Below are 16,314 nucleotides of genomic sequence, written 5' to 3' on the forward strand. Positions count from 1 at the left end.
TAATAAACCAACAATATACTTACCCTCCGCAGATCTGTAACGTCCAACGATGTAAATCCTTCTGAAGGGGTTAAAACATTTTGCAGCAAGGAGCTTTGCTAATGCAATGCTACTCCTCGCTGCAAAACCCCGGGGAATGAGTCTAAATATAGATCAATGAGCTATATTTAGCTTCATTTGCGGTGAGGCGCCCTCTGCAGGATGTTCATAGATCGTGGGAACTTTCCTAGAAAGCCTGGGAGCTGCGCTGGAAAAAATATTATTATTATTATTATTATTATTATTATATATATTTTTTTTTTTTTTTTTTCTTTTTGGGACACATGGATCATTTCTATAGCGGTATGTTGGTTTTGCAAGCCTGCGAGAAAACCACGCAGTACGGATGCCATACGGATTACATACGGAGGATGCCATGCGCAAAAAACGCTGACACACCCTGCCTACGGAGGAGCTACGGACCACTATTTTCGGGACATTTCAGCGTATTACGGCCGTAATATACGGACCGTATTTTCATACGCTGAGTGTGAAGCCGGCCTTACAGCCACGCATTGCAGCAGTAGCAGTCCCAAAGCTACAATCCACAGGCCGGAGGATATTACCTGCAGCTGAACATCTACTTTCAAACTCCCACAGTACCGAAATATCCACCACCATCGCCTCCATTTCGCAGATCCACCACGCTGCCAACTTCATCATCCCTGCAGCCAGCAGCATCCACTATGCTACTAAGCTCAGCATCCCTGCAGCCAGCAGCATCCACTACGCTGTCCAGAACAGCGCCACGCCAGAAGACTGCTACAGAGGCCACCACTCCCACTCAGCCAAGAAAGCAAAGGTCCAAAACTAAAAACTTTCCCACCAGGACGAAGACCTGGAGTCAAAAAAACCCTGCTAAAATTGGACCCACCACCTCCACCCTCACCTACCAATGTGTCTCTGTTGTGAAATGTGTCACTACCTTCCCTTGTGTCTGTCCCTTCCAGTTTGTCTGTCCATTCCCATGATTCCACTGTGTTGTCCACTGTTGTCTGTGTTCCGTTCCATCCATTATCCACTCCTTCAATTTGTTGCCCCTTCCCCTGTAACCCTTTCTTCATCAACCTACCACCCAATCCTCACAGCTCCACACCCCCAAGGTCCACAACATCTCAACCTCAGATAAACCCTGATCCTAAATCCAGTTATTTTTTTGTTAAATAAATGTTTATTTTTTTTTTTTCTCAATATCTGTGATTTCTTTGTCTCTAAGTGCCGCTGCCACAAACGCACACGTGTGTATTGTATTATTGAGGGAACTTGTAACGGGTGTTTTACTACAGGTATTCTATTATTTAATTTAGCAAACATTATAGGTACATTTATACATTACAGGTACATTTTTGCATTACAGGTGCATACTTGGTGGCTTAAATTATTCCGTCTAGCCATGCCATATGTCCATTATCAGAAATAAAGTATGCAGCAAGCTTATCCCCCATCTGGGCAACATCCACTGTAGTCCACAGAGGGTGATCTTGGTAATCATGCAATGTAACAGGTTCCTCAGGTTCTAAGTTGGGTCGCCCTTTTGCCAGGATGTAATTGTGCATAGCAACACACGCTTTTACAACCTCATCAATTGTCTTAATTTTTAGATTTATGGCTGTTCCCAAAATGCGCCATTTAGATACCAGCAAGCCAAAGGCACACTCCACAGTTCTTCGTTCCTTGTCAGTCGGTAATAGAAAATCCGTTTGGTTTGATTCAAGTCCCTACTTGATAAAGGTTTTAGGAGGTTGGCACACAATTGAAAGGCCTCATCTCCTACCACGGCATTGATGGTCCTTTTGTGAGGTTGTGGCTGTGAAAAATTGAAATTATTATGATACAAACGTTGGCCCATGTCAGAGTTTTTGAAAATCTTGTGCGTCATCTCATCGTCCAAATGAGCCAACGTCCACTTAAGGGTCACCAATAGACGTTCCTCAGCAGGAATTGCTCTATGGAGTTGTCATGCCTGGTAATGGATCCTTGGACACGTTGCAGAAAGTTATCGAAACTCCGTTCAGACATCCTCGTGTAGTCAAAAAAAACTTCTGAGGGTTTGCACGCAGCTCGGCGTATATTAAGTGGTAGGCTCCACGTCTCTCTCAGAGTTCAACGATGGGGTGTTGCCAGTAACGATGACGACGTCTTCTCAGTCTTTGTCTTTTTTCTTCTTGACAAGCAAAAGTAAAGGCAACAACCAATTTCGATTATAAATCCAGATTAGCATAGAAGCTCTCCGTGTCAAGATCCATCTTGCATCAGGATACAGCAGCAAAAGATGAGGATTTCCTCAGTGCAGTGTGTCTATATAAATAGAAATCCCATGAGACATGCCCATTAGGAGTCTGATGTCAAGAAAAAGCTACTGGAAAACATTGGAAATATCGAACGCATGCACATGCAGCGTTTTTTCGTCATCCTACGTAAGATGATGCGGATTAAAAAACGCTGCATAAGCATGCGTTTTTTCATGCATTTGCACATGCGGATGATACATTGCGGACTTAAACGTTAATGTGAACCTAGCTTTTTACACAGTATTATGTCCCCTCACTTTATAGTTCCCCTCGCAGAATATTGACCCCTTAGTAGCCCCGAAACTGTTTGATGGCCCTAACATGGTATGATGGCCCCCCTCACTGTATAATGGCCCCATAAATAGCCCCGATATAGCATAATGCACCCCATAGTCCTCCATACAGTATACTGCACTCCTCATAGGCCTCTGTATGGTATAATACTCTACATATGCCACCATACAGTATAATGCACTCCTCATAGCCTTCCATATATTGTAATACACTTCTAATAGGCCTTCTTATAGTATAGTGCACTCTCCATAGTCCTCTATATAGTATAATACACCCCTCATACTCCTCCATATAGTATATTACACTCCTCATAGTCCTCCATATAGTGTAATGCACTCCCCATAGTCCTCCATATAGGATAATACACTCCCCATAGGCCTGCATATAGTATACTGCACAGCCCATAATGCTCCATATAGTATAATGCACGCCACACAGTCCTCCATAAACAGTAGTACAATACATTCCCCATATTCCTCCATACAGTATAATTAACTCCCCATTGTCCTCCATGTAGTATGCTGCATTCCTATACACTCTAATACAATTAACCATAGCATAGCTTCCGGTGTGCCTCTCAGAGTGTGGGGACCAGGGTGACAGCCTCCTCCCCGGTGGCTACGGTGCTGCTGGTTACGATGCTGAAATTGGTTTCGTATTTGTCCAATTTCTTATTTGGCAGACAAAAATAAAAACATTACAATAATAAAATACAATGCAGTGAGGTGCCCTGATGTGAATACACATACAAAGTGCTACAAAATGAAAAAACTGGCACAAAAATGGCCAAAGTGTGCACCGAAGGGCATTATTAAAAGGATTAAATGAATTTGGGTCACTGATCTCACACAAGCATCGCTATGTATGGATTGGTGGTGTGAGATCAGTGGCCCAAAGTCATTTAACTCCCGTAAAACAATAAAGAAGTTGTCCGCTACTTGGCCAACTTCTTCTCATTCCCCTCGCTGAGCCGCGATTAAAAAATTAAAGCCTATACGTGCCTCCCGTGCCTGCACCGTTCCTGTATGGTCAGCATAGTTCTCCCAGGGCTCCCATGCTGTTATGTAACGTCCCCAATCAGCGCTGGTGTCGCTGTCTCCGCTTTCGGACAAATCGAGCAAGAACCGGACTTCCTTTTCATGTTCCATTTGTCTGAAGGCAGAGACAGTGATGCCAGTGCTGATTGGGCGCCAGCAATCACTTGACACAACACTGTATGAGAGTCTCGGGGAGAACAAGTGCAGACACCATGGAAACGGCTCCGGAACGGGAGATGAGTATAGGGTTTATTATTATAATCGGGGCCAAACTAATCAAGAAGGGGTTGTCTTATTGGACGCTGCCTCTGGCCCAGCCAAATAGACCTTCGTACATTTCAGGCCCAGAAACCATTATTAGGCATGTAAGTATCATAGTAACTAAGCCGCCCCATACTATCGAGTACTTTGTGTCGGAGGGCATTCAGCCGAACTCTGTCACACCTTCTTAGATGCCATATTTGTTTTTGGCAGCAACTAGTGGTTAAACTGCCAGGGTTTCGTTGTAGCCGCCCCTGTGCCACCCTAGCAGTGTAAATCTATGTTCTGGGGCCCAAAAGAGTAAAACAAATGTTTATCGTGTCAAAAAAATAATTTTTAATGTTTTTTTTTTTTCTGGTGTTTTTCCTGTAATATGGGACAGCCTAAGGCCAGAAATAAATCCCATAAAACACTGTACATACCGCCTCTCCTGGCCATTCCTTTTTAGTACGATGCGGGTCTTTGGCATTTCGGGGGGATTTTTGTCCGCGCTGAGATCCCTATATAACCACCCTACAGCGGCCATAAAACTTCCTCTCTGTACATCTAAACCATTCACTATATCGAATGGCACCAGGCAGGGGTGCCCTTTGTTGCCTCTTCTGTTTGCCCTTTGCATAGAGCCCCTGGCAGCGTCTATACGACGGGACCCCAATATCTCTGGGGTGATGGTTGGGAGTAAATCTTTTAAGATCGCACTATTTGCTGATGATGTTCTATTGACGCTTACTAATCTCCACGTGTCTCTTCCGAACCTCATGAGGGCTTTGAGGAGATACGGGGACCTATCTGGATATAAAATCAATTCCAGCAAAACGGAGGCTATGCCGCTGAACATCCCCCCTGGGGTATGGGACCATCTATGCCTGAATTTTAAATTCAGGTGGAAACAGGATGCTGTGAAATATTTGGGGACCCTCTACAAACTAAATTTCCCCTCCCTCTTTAAAGAATCAAAAGCCCGCCTGACTAAATGGCAATCACTTCCTCTCTCGTGGATGGGTCGGATAGCGGCGGTAAAAATGAGTCTTTTACCCAGGTTGATCTACGCCTTTGAGACCCTCCCAGTTGGAGTTCCGGTCTCGGAATTGAAGTCCCTTCAGGCGGCTATTATTAGGTTCATATGGCAACAAAAGCGCCATAGAGTGGCTAAGGAGGTTCTCACAGCTCATAAGACCAGGGGAGGGCTTTCTGTGCCAAATATTCTTAAATACTACTGGGCTACACACCTGAGGAGAATCCCCTGCTGGATGTCCCTATGGGCCTACAGCAGGTGGAATGAAATAGAGAAATTATGGCTTGCCCCAATACACCCTAACTCTCTTTTATGGTCGCCAGCACAATGTAAGTCCTTTCCACCCCTTCTAGGCCCCATGCAGTCCACTCGTGACATTTGGAACACCTGCACACGGAGATTCGCCCTCATGTCACCTTGCTCCCCCCTGGTGTCCTTTATCTATCATCCACAGCTCCCAAGCAGTTTAGAATCTCCTATGGTTCACCCTTGGCTTAAAGCGGGCCTATTTAGATTTGCCGACATTATAGACGGGGAGACCATGGAGATTCACTCCTTTGATTATCTTAAGCAACATTTCTCGATTTCCAACAGGGAATTCTTTCAATACCTACAAATTAGATATTTTCCTAACTCCCTATATGGTAAAGCGGGAGCTTCGATCCCCACGAATTTCAAGAAAATTTACAGGAGAGGCGTGAACACCAGGGGTCTGATTTCAGAAATTTACAACATTTTATCGGATCCACAGGATGGGTCTGGTGAATCTTTTCTATATATGCGCAAGTGGGAGGCCGCCTTGGAGTGGCGTATTTCTCCCCGAGAGTTGTCTGTCATTTGGAGGAATGCCGCAAAATCATCAGTGTGTACTCTCTACAGAGAAAATATCTATAAGATACTAATGCACTGGTATCACACTCCAGAGTTTCTGCACGGACTGAATCCCTCTATCCCTCCCTCCTGTTGGAGATGTGGGGGAAGCACTTGTCCACATATTTTGGTCATGCCCAAAACTTGTGCCCTTTTGGGGTCAGGTTAAGTCCCTCATCGATAAGGTATTGCATGCAGACATAGAACTAAACCCGCTAGTGCTTCTCCTGGGTCACGGGGCGCCGGGTATAGGCAAACTTTCCAATAGATTATTGCAACATATCCTTACGGCGGCCAGATGCCTGATTGCGCGTCTTTGGAGACAGCCGAGTCCCCCTTCGCTTCAGATCCTCCTTGGACGGATCATGGATGTCAGAAGGATGGAACACCTTACAGCCTTACTAAATGACTTGGTGGTGTGCTTCCAGGCTATATGGTCCCCGTGGGATTATTATGCAGGGGATCCGACCTGTAGTGCGACTGAGTTCGGATTTGATTAATCGATTTAACTGAGGTTTTTCCCCTTTTTTTTTTTTTTTTTTTTCTTTTTTTTCCCTCTTTCCTCCCTTCCCTCTACCCCTTAGGCCGGAGTCACACATGCGAGAAACACGTCCGTGTCTCGCATGTGAACAGCAAGCTCTGGTGCCGGCACTGTGGAGCGGAGAGTGCGGCTGCATAGGAACACATGGAGCCGCACGCTCCGCTTCGAAGTGCCGGCGCCAGAGCTTGGATTTCACATGCGAGACACGGACGTGTTTCTCGCATGTGTGACTCCGGCCTTATTGTCTTGTCTTTGTCATTTACGTCTTTGTAGAATTAAGGTAATTGATAGCCTTAAGGTACCTTCACACATAACGATATTGTTAACGATATCGTTGCTTTTTGTGACGTAGCAACGATATCGTTAATGAAATCGTTATGTGTGACAGCGACCAACGATCAGGCCCCTGCTGGGAGATCGTTGGTCGCTGAATAAAGTCCAGAACTTTATTTCGTCGCTGGACTCCTGCTGACATCACTGGATCGGCGTGTGTGACACCGATCCAGCGATGTCTTCACTGGTAAACATCGGGTTACTAAGTGCAGGGCCGCGCTTAGTAACCCGATGTTTACCCTGGTTACCATCCTAAAAGTAAAAAAAAACAAACACTACATACTTACCTACCGCTGTCTGTCCCCGGCGCTGTGCTCTGCACTCCTCCTGTACTGGCTGTGAGCGTCGGTCAGCCGGAAAGCAGAGCGGTGACGTCACCGCTCTGCTTTCCGGCCGCTGTGCTCACAGCCAGTACAGGAGGAGTGCAGAGCACAGCGCTGGAGGACAGACGGCTGTAGGTAAGTATGTAGTGGTTGTTTTTTTTTACTTTAACGATGGTAACCAGGGTAAACATCGGGTTACTAAGCGCGGCCCTGCGCTTAGTTACCCGATGTTTACCCTGGTTACCGGCATCGTTGGTCGCTGGAGAGCGGTCTGTGTGACAGCTCTCCAGCGACCAAACAGCGACGCTGCAGCGATCCGGATCGTTGTCGGTATCGCTGCTGCGTCGCTTAATGTGAAGGGGCCTTTATATCGTCTATACTGTTTATATTGTTTACTGTTCATGCATTCTATACAGAAACTAAATAGTTGTAAGACCCTGTTTTGTTCTAAAATGTTTAATAAAATATAAATTTAATGGTTAAAAAAAACACTGTACATGGAGACTTTGGGATCAGATAATTTCTGTCTGCGATGTTTGTGCAAACAAAAAAGCTTTTATAAAAGCCTCAAACTTCTGTGTGTGACTCAGACATGAGATCTAACGTGATAGACCTCGCCCTATCTTGGATCTCCTCATAGCTTTCCAACCGCACATTCAGCGTCTCCCACTCCCACACTACTTCCTCATCCCTCTCTCTGTTGGAGTCCCCCAAGGCTCTGTTCTAGGACCCCTACTCTTCTCAATCTACACACTTGGCCTGGGACAACTCATAAAGTTCTATGGCTTCCGTTTCCATCTATATGCTGATCACACTCAGATCTACATCTCTAGCCCAGATATCACCTCTCTGCTGTCCTGCATCCCAGAGTGTCTATCAGCCATATCCTCCTTCTCCTCTCGCTTCCTCAAACTGTGTGGACAAATCTGAACTCCCCATTAGTGATGAGCGAATATACTCTATACACTTGTGTGTCCTCCGAGTATATTTTAGTGCTCGGAGATTTAGTTTTCATTGCCGCAGCTGAATGATTTACATCTGTTAGCCAGCATAAGTACATGTGGGGGTTGCCTTGTTGCTAGGGAATCCCCACATGTAATCAAGCAGGCTAAGAGATGTAAATCAATCAGCTGCGATGATGAAAACTAAATCTCCGAGCACTAAAACTCATCACTACCTGGGCTACCGCCTCACCAACACCAGAGCTGTTGCAACCATCAACCTAGTGTCTCCTTCCCCACCATCCTGTAGAATGTAAGCCCGCAAGGGCAGTGTCTTCGCCCCTCTGTATGTCTGTAATTGTTGATTTGCTTACTGTAAGTGATATCTGTAATTTGTATGTAACCCCTTCTCATATACAGCATCATGGAATCAATGGTGCTATATAAATAAATAATAATAAATAGAAGATTACAGTGCGGGAAAGATGGGAAACATTCATATAGATGGACGGTGGTGATGGAGTCAGTGACGGACTCTGGCCAAATATATGTTTCTAGAGCCAGAGTAGAAGGTGAAGATGTCGTCCCATCATGAAGTACCATATTTTCCCGACTATAAGACGCACTTTTTCCCCCCCCACAAAAGGGGGGAAAATGGGGGGTGCATCTTATAGTTGTAATGCAGACTTACCGGGAGTGGTGTGGCAGCGGCAGAGGTGCGGGGATGAGGAGGCAATGTGGCATGAGCGGGGTCCCTTCCACAGGTGAGGTGAGGCAGCGGCCCGGTAAGCAGCAGAGCCAGGTGAATCATGGCGTTATTGGTGGTGACGGCCATCTTCCTGAGGCCGCACGTGCGCAGATGGAGTGCTCTGCTTCCCAGGGCTTCAGGAAAGTGGCCGCGCGTGCACAAATGGAGATCGCGGCGGCCATTTTGCTGAAGCCGAGTTCGCAGATTTAGATCTCGGCTTCAGGGAAATGGCCGCCGCGATCTCCATCTGCGCACGTGCGGCCTCCCGTGGCCATTTTCCTGAAGCCCCGGGAAGCAGAGCACTCCATCGGTGCACACGCGGCCTCAGGAAGATGGCCGCCGCCACCGATAAACCCGTAATTAACTCGGCTCAGCTGCTGCTATCATTGGAATGGATACCAGGCCGCTGCGTCACCTCACCTGTGGAAGGGACCCTGCTCACGCCATACCGCTCATTATCCCCGCACCTCTGCCATCGCCACACCACTGCTGCAACCCCCCCATGGACACCAGGCCATGGCGTCGCCCACCTAAGCAGGAAGGGACCCTGCTCAGGTGCACGCCGTACTGCATCACCCCACCTCTGCTGACACCATGCCTCCTGTGACTCTGCTCTGCCACTGCCAGCCCTCGGGTAAGATACTGTAAATTCGGACAATAAGACGGAGCCCCATCTTATAAAAAAATCTTTTTTTCTGCAATTTTCACCCCAAATTTGGGGTGCGTCTTATAGTCCGAAAAATACGGTTGTCACATGTAATGAATATCTCCTGCAATATTGCTAATGCCGATTCCATTGTCGGTAAATGAGACGAGAATTAGCGTTATGGAAGATGAGTCTATGAGGAACGTATTCAGCTGCCGACTCCGAGGGAGAAACTGCTTGTTGTCTGTGGCCTAAAACATATAGATTTTTTTAGTAGATGTAAAGAAGGAACTAAATACTGTAATTGTATTATTACACAGGATTTTTATGACGTTACATCGGCTCATCTTCTCATTCAGGTCTCTACAATATCGGATCCTCTCCGTGAAGACCTTTTTATATGAGAATTTTCCTGATTTACCCATCAAAAATGCATATGGACAGAGACAAGATGGCGGAGAGGATATTACACCTCACCCTAGAGATCCTCTTCCGTCTTACTGGAGAGGTGAGAGATTCTGATGACGTCACATTACATCATTCTTATCTATGGGAATAAGATGAACAGAACTGGAGAGGTGAGGACTCTGGCAATGTCTGTAGTGAGATTTATGAATGTGTCTCTCCATATCCAGGATTACACAGTAGTGAAGAAGACCTCTAGTGAGCGCTGTCAGGAACCTGTGTCTGAGGGATGGGGAAGACCCTTGAGCCCAATCACGGTGCCTCCACCTCACCCCCTGATACATGAGGACCTCAATGACCAGAAGATCTTAGAACTCACCTACAAGATGATTGAGCTGCTGACTGGAGAGGTGACACTGCTGGGAATGCTGGGATAATATACAGTAACACTATAAAGGAATCGGGGGGATGACGGTATCATTGTATGTGTCAGGTTCCTATAAGGTGTCAGGATGTCTCCGTCTATTTCTCCATGGAGGAGTGGGAGTATTTAGCAGGACATAAAGATCAGTACAAGGACGTCATGATGGAGGTTCCCCAGCCCCTCACATCACCAGGTAATAGACAGGACTAAATACACGCGGCCTATAATTATCTGTATGTAAAGAATTCAGTCCCTGTATGTGTTTCCTCCAGATCTATCCAGTAAGATGAGAGCACCAGAGAGATGTCCCCGTCCTCTTCCTCCACAGGACTGTAAACAGGAAGATTCCAATGTTCCTCAGGATCATCAGGTAGATGGAGATAAGGTGTCATGAGATCTCCCCTATTATATTTAGATGGCTGTGAAGCTCTTGTGCTCAGTCTTGTTTTATTCACCAGTATTATATGTTTTATACTTGTGTAATGAGAATGGTGCAGATAGCATGCAGGGCTGCCACCAGGAATTTCAGGGCCCAATACTGGCAAAACTTTCGGGCCCTCTTGGGACTCCGCCCAGGCTACACCCCCAGCTCCACATCCAACTCTCGAACCTTCCACAGTCTTACTGCCCACTCATAGAAAAAATCCACATCTGTATCTGTATAATGCATCCCATAGTCATATATAGTTGAATAATGCAGCCCCATAGTCATATATAGTTGATTAATGCACCTCCATAGTAGTATAATGCACCTCATAGTATAATGCACCCCCATAGTGGTAGAATGTACTCCGAAGTATAATGCAGCCCCATAATAGTATAATGCACCCCCATAGTAGTATAATGCACCTCATAGTATAATGCAGCCCTGTAGTATAATGCACTCCCATAGTGGTATAATGCACTCCGTAATATAATACAGCCCCATAATAGTATAATGCACCCCCATAGTAGTATAATGCAGCCTCTTACTGTAGCTTTACAAAAAAAGTTTATCCTCACCTGGCTGAGGTCCAGCGGTGTCCTCCATTTGATACATCTTAGGCGCATACCATCATATGAGAGTGACATTTCATGTTGGCAACATGTCCACTGACATCAGCTGCCAGCTTGTGATCTCTCGCAAGGCAATAGATTTTAACTTGCCGTGCGTCGTCAGTTGAGCTGATGGGGCCCATAGAGGAGAGGCGGCCTGCTGCGGGCCTCCTCTGCTCACCAGGCCCTATTCGCCAGTAAGGGCTGTAATGCTCTGATGGCGGAACCAATGACAGGATTAGAGCTGATCGTAGATGCGACTATCTCTTCTCTTCATCTGTGTGTGACTAATACTATGTTTGTTTCAGTGTGAAGATCTGACCTATATTAATACTACAGAGACCTATGAGAGAGGTGATGAGCGGTGTAAAGAGGAGATTCCTACATATGGCTACCCAGGTGAGTAGTGACCACTAAATGCAGAGAAGTCACAGATTCTTCTCAGTCATCGGCTGTGGCTGCTTTATCGGTAGTATAGTCCGGTCGTAATCATGTGATCACAATTTTGCCTCTAGACTTCAACATTCTCCCCCATCAAAACTTTGACACATCAGCTGTACACTGTTATAAAACAATTTCTTTGAATGTCTAATATTTCTTCTTGAAACTGATCTGACATCTGACATTGGCCTTTACAATAGCTTAGCTTGAAAGAGCCACTGAGCCCCATACTCTAATTACCCCAGAGAGGTTTCTCCACTAGTTACTCATTTATTACTGATGAAGACTGTTGAGTTTGATCATTTCAGTAGATATGTTATTGTCTATAGTCACAGTTTTTACCCACTTCCCGCAGTCCATTTTTTGTTCGTAATCAGGACCCAATTTTTCGAACCTGACGTGTGTCACTTTGTGGTGATAACTTTGAAATTCTTCACAAAGGATAATAGGAAACAAATGGACTTTACAAATTATTTTCCAACTTCTCTTGAATCTGACAATACCCTATATACAGTTGTACACTACTGTCTGGGCACATGGCAGGGTTAAGAAGCTATTTAGCGATTTGAATGCAGATCTTGCAGAAATAGTTTGCAGACACGATGCATTGGGGGCACTGTTCGTGGTCACCTGGCAGCTCAAAAGATGTCCACCATGAAAGGACTTGGCGCTATCTACTCCATTTTACAGATCCCAGGGATTGCCTTGTTCATCATACTTTAACCCAGAGGTCCCCAACTCCAGTCCTCAAGGCCCACCAACAGGTCATGTTTTCAGGATTTCCTTTGCATTGCACAGGTGATGCAATTATTACCTGGGCAAGACTAGGGAAATCCTGAAAACATGACGTGTTGGTGGGCCTTGAGGACTGGAGTTGGGGACCCCTGCTTTAACCCATCTACATGGGTCTGTACCTAGACAGAGACCCCTAGGCTTTGGCCATGGTGTTACTTTCTGTTCTCTGATGCAAGATATAGCAAGAATAATCAGGTAGCCGGGTCAGTAAGAGGAGAGCAGAGAAAATACAAAATCAGAAGACACGAGTAGTCGGTAAGCGAGCCGAGGTCACAACAGAAAACAAATAAACAAGCCGGGAGCTGAGCACAGAGGAATTAATCAGAGGAGAAGGCTGTATCTGACACCTTCCAGCAATATGCTTCGAGCTTTAGTAGGGTGTGGTGCTTTCCAACTGGCTGGAGCAGGGAGCTGGACAACACACACCCATACTGCCAGACTGGATGGTACTACAAATCCCAGGCACCCTAATCTTAATGGCAGGACAGAGCCTGCGTCGCCCAGAGCTTCTGGTTTTGATGTCTCTTCCATTACCAGTGCCACCTGTAGAATGAATAAGGTCGTGCTTGTTAACAGAACCAGATGTCTCAGGAGCAGATCCCAGAGGAGATAGGACTCCAGAAATTAGCGCGCAGTGGATGTTGGAGAGTGAAAATTGCAAATATGCCATTTTATTACCCAACACAGTGCCCAGATTGTGCTGCAGGAGACACACACATCGTAAATTAAGTGGGTTCTTCTCACTATAGTAATGCCAACTACATGGATGCTAAATGTGGTTTGGGCACATTGCAAGGCTCAGAAGCAAGGGGGAGATTTGACTTTGGGAGAGCGGATATTGCTGGATTGGTGTATGGAAGCCATGTTGCTTTTCAAGACCCTTTGAGCCAATTATAATGTAGAAACCTCTGTTTTTCACTAACAGATGATGGACCTGAGTGGGGACTTGTTTTTTTGTGAGCTGAATAGGTTTATTGGTATAATTTTTGCCAACTTAACATTGTTTGGTGATTTTTTACTCTCTATTTTGGAGGCAGAATGAACAAACAGTTGAACACCGCGTTCTACTGGTTTATCCTATGAGGTTTCCTATTAGACTGTGAGCTTTCATTGTCTTAGTGAATAATTACGTATTTAACATAACTTGTCATGTTGTGGACAGTTTACTTAGAAATGTCAAAATATGTAAAATTAAGGATTTATAATGAAAACTAATTGGTTTTATTTTTAACAGATGACTGCACCAGGAGATCAGAGGGGCAGCTGACATCTTCAGTTTTTAAATCACATGATCTTGAGATCCCACAGGATATAATTGAAGTAAATGCCATTACTCCAGATATACCATCATCCCTTCACAGCAAAGATCCATCGTCAGATCTTTTGAAACAGGTCCTGTCTTCTGATTCATTACCGTCTACTAATGAAAATCAAAGTCACAAAATAAGCATTAAAAAACAAATTGCTCCTGAAGTAAATAAGCCATTTTCACTTTTAGAATATGGAGATAGTTTTCCCCTCAAAGAATCTTTTCTTAAGCATCCAAAAATTCACACAGCAGAGAATAGATTTTCTTGTTCCAAGTGTGGGAGATGTTTTAACCAGAAGTGCAGTCTTGTTATACACCAAAGAACTCACACAGGGGAGAAGCCTTTTTCCTGTTCAGAATGTGAGAAATGTTTTAATCAGAAAGGGCAACTTGATAGACACCAGAGAATCCACACAGGAGAGAAGCCATTTTCATGTTCAGAATGTGGGAAACGTTTTAACCATAAATTAAGTCTTGTTATTCACCAGGAAAGTCACACAGAGGAGAAGACATTTTCATGTTCAGAATGTGGTAAATATTTTACACACAAATCAAATTTTGTTACGCATCAGAGAACCCACACAAGGGAGAAGCCTTTTTCATGTTCAGAATGTGGGAAATGTTTTAATATGAAATGGCATCTTAATAGACACCAGAGAATCCACACAGGAGAGAAGCCTTTTTCCTGTTCAGAATGTGGGAAATGTTTTAACCAGAAATCAACTTTGGTTACGCACCAGAAAACCCACAGAGGGTAGAAGCCTTTTTCCTGTTCCTAATGTGGGAAATGTTGTACATGGAATTCAACTCTTTAATAAACATCAGAGAAGTTGCACAGGGGAGAAGCCTTTTCATGTTTAGAATGTTGGAAATATTGTAACCAAAAATTGTAACTTCTTAAAACAGTTGTCTACTGCTAGGACAACACATTGTTACTCCTTATGTTTGGCCTCTTTAAAACAAAAATACTCATACACAGCTCCCTTGCCAGCGCCAATTCAGTGATGTCAGGATTCATGTGAGGTTGTTACAGTACACAAGCCCTGCGCCCAATCAGTGCCGGCTTCACTGTCCCCATCTTCGGAAGTATTGAACATAAACGGGAAACCAGAGCTGCGGCTGCTCTCTACTTCCTCCTATTGTTCGATTTGAAGTTGGGGACAGTGACATCAGCGCTGATGGGCCGCAGGGCTCCCATGATGTGTCACACTCACGTGAGCTTCATGAACGCAAGTGCTGACACTGCTGGAACTGCATCGGCATGGAAGGTTTGAATAATTATTTTTATTTTAATAGGACCAAACATAAGGCTTGAGAAGCGATTGTGCAAGTAGAGAACAACCCTTTTAAACATAAAAAAATCCCACACAGCGAGAAGTCACTATCATACCTAGAGTGTAAAGAATGAATTACTTGAAAATTGTATTTTGTTGACTGTCAAAAATAGCTCTGACCTGGAGAAAATGTATACAATGGGGAAAATAAGTATTGGATACTATACCGATTTTGCAAGTTTTTCTAGCTACAGTCTGTAATTTTTTTTTGGTACACTTCAACTGTAAAAGACAGAATATAAAAATAAAAACCAGGAAATAACCTTGTATGATTTTTGCATACTTAAATTGCATTTTATTGCATGAAATGCCGTATTTTTCAGACTATAAAACGCACTGGACCATAAGACTCACCTAGGTTTTAAAGGAGGAAAATAGGGACATAAACACTGAATCACAAAATGTGGTAAATTTTGTACTTAATTTCTCCTATCCTGGTATATATGGTCCCGTCATCCACATCCTGATACACATGGTCCCCTCATCCCAAGCCTGGTATGCCTGACCCCTCATCCCTATCTTGGTATCCATGGATCTCTCATTCCTATACTGGTATGCATGGCCACAGCCCTATCCTGGTATGCAGTGTTGGGGTTAGCGGGACGCACCAAGTATAGGAAGGAAATAACAAGGTGCATTCGCAGCCCAGGGTCCACCGTGCAGCGATATCTGCTGCAAAGTAATTGGCGGCACTATATGGCGGTATAAGCTAACTCTGTTAACTTCACAGAATCGCAAAGATATGAAAACGCTGTGCCCTGTTAACCTCACAGAGGATCACAGCTCCCTAACTGAGCAAAGCAAAGAGTGGTCATGCAGTCAGCATAGCACACAAACAACTCCTCACCGGAGGTGCCGGTTTTCTAGGGGCTTATTTCAGCCGGGCCCTGAATCCAAGCATGCAAAACTCCTCACCGGAGGTGCCGGTATTTTAGGGGCTTATTTCAGCCAACCCTAACCCCATGCAAACATGACCACCAAGTAGCAAAGCTCATAACACAGGTTGACACTAGTTCATGGCCGTGCGGCCATGCAAAACTTTTATAGCTGCAGCAGACAAGCACCTTCCTAGTGGTCCAATGGGAGCTGCTACAGGGCCTGAGCGTGTGACCCCCGACCACCAATTAGAGGTCCTCCCATGGGCATGCTCAGTGTGTGCAAAGCAGGACTTAGTCCCAGAAAAGCCTGCTCACCGCTGACCAGTGCAGACTACAACAGCAGAGCCTGGAAAG

The 16,314-nt window shown here is 45.0% G+C and overlaps 1 protein-coding gene across 5 annotated transcripts in view; it reads left to right on the forward strand.

Annotated features, from left to right (window-relative positions):
- LOC138663170 (oocyte zinc finger protein XlCOF8.4-like) overlaps positions 1–15,351 on the forward strand; it is a 44,178-nt gene extending 28,827 nt beyond the window's left edge. For 4 of the 5 annotated variants that reach the window (XM_069749321.1, XM_069749320.1, XM_069749319.1 and 1 more), the window contains 6 exons: positions 9,699–9,847; positions 9,975–10,154; positions 10,238–10,361; positions 10,441–10,538; positions 11,512–11,602; positions 13,674–15,351. In XM_069749321.1, the coding sequence (XP_069605422.1) occupies positions 9,740–9,847; positions 9,975–10,154; positions 10,238–10,361; positions 10,441–10,538; positions 11,512–11,602; positions 13,674–14,506 (1,434 nt within the window). In that variant the 5' untranslated portion in view covers positions 9,699–9,739 and the 3' untranslated portion in view covers positions 14,507–15,351. Of the gene's footprint in view, positions 1–9,119; positions 9,848–9,974; positions 10,155–10,237; positions 10,362–10,440; positions 10,539–11,511; positions 11,603–13,673 lie in introns of those variants that run through there. The other variant, XM_069749318.1, reaches the window with a different exon arrangement.
- The last annotated feature ends 963 nt before the right edge of the window (positions 15,352–16,314 follow it).

The sequence above is a fragment of the Ranitomeya imitator genome, chromosome 2 (genome assembly GCF_032444005.1).
Source record: "Ranitomeya imitator isolate aRanImi1 chromosome 2, aRanImi1.pri, whole genome shotgun sequence".
Taxonomy (NCBI): domain Eukaryota; kingdom Metazoa; phylum Chordata; class Amphibia; order Anura; family Dendrobatidae; genus Ranitomeya; species Ranitomeya imitator.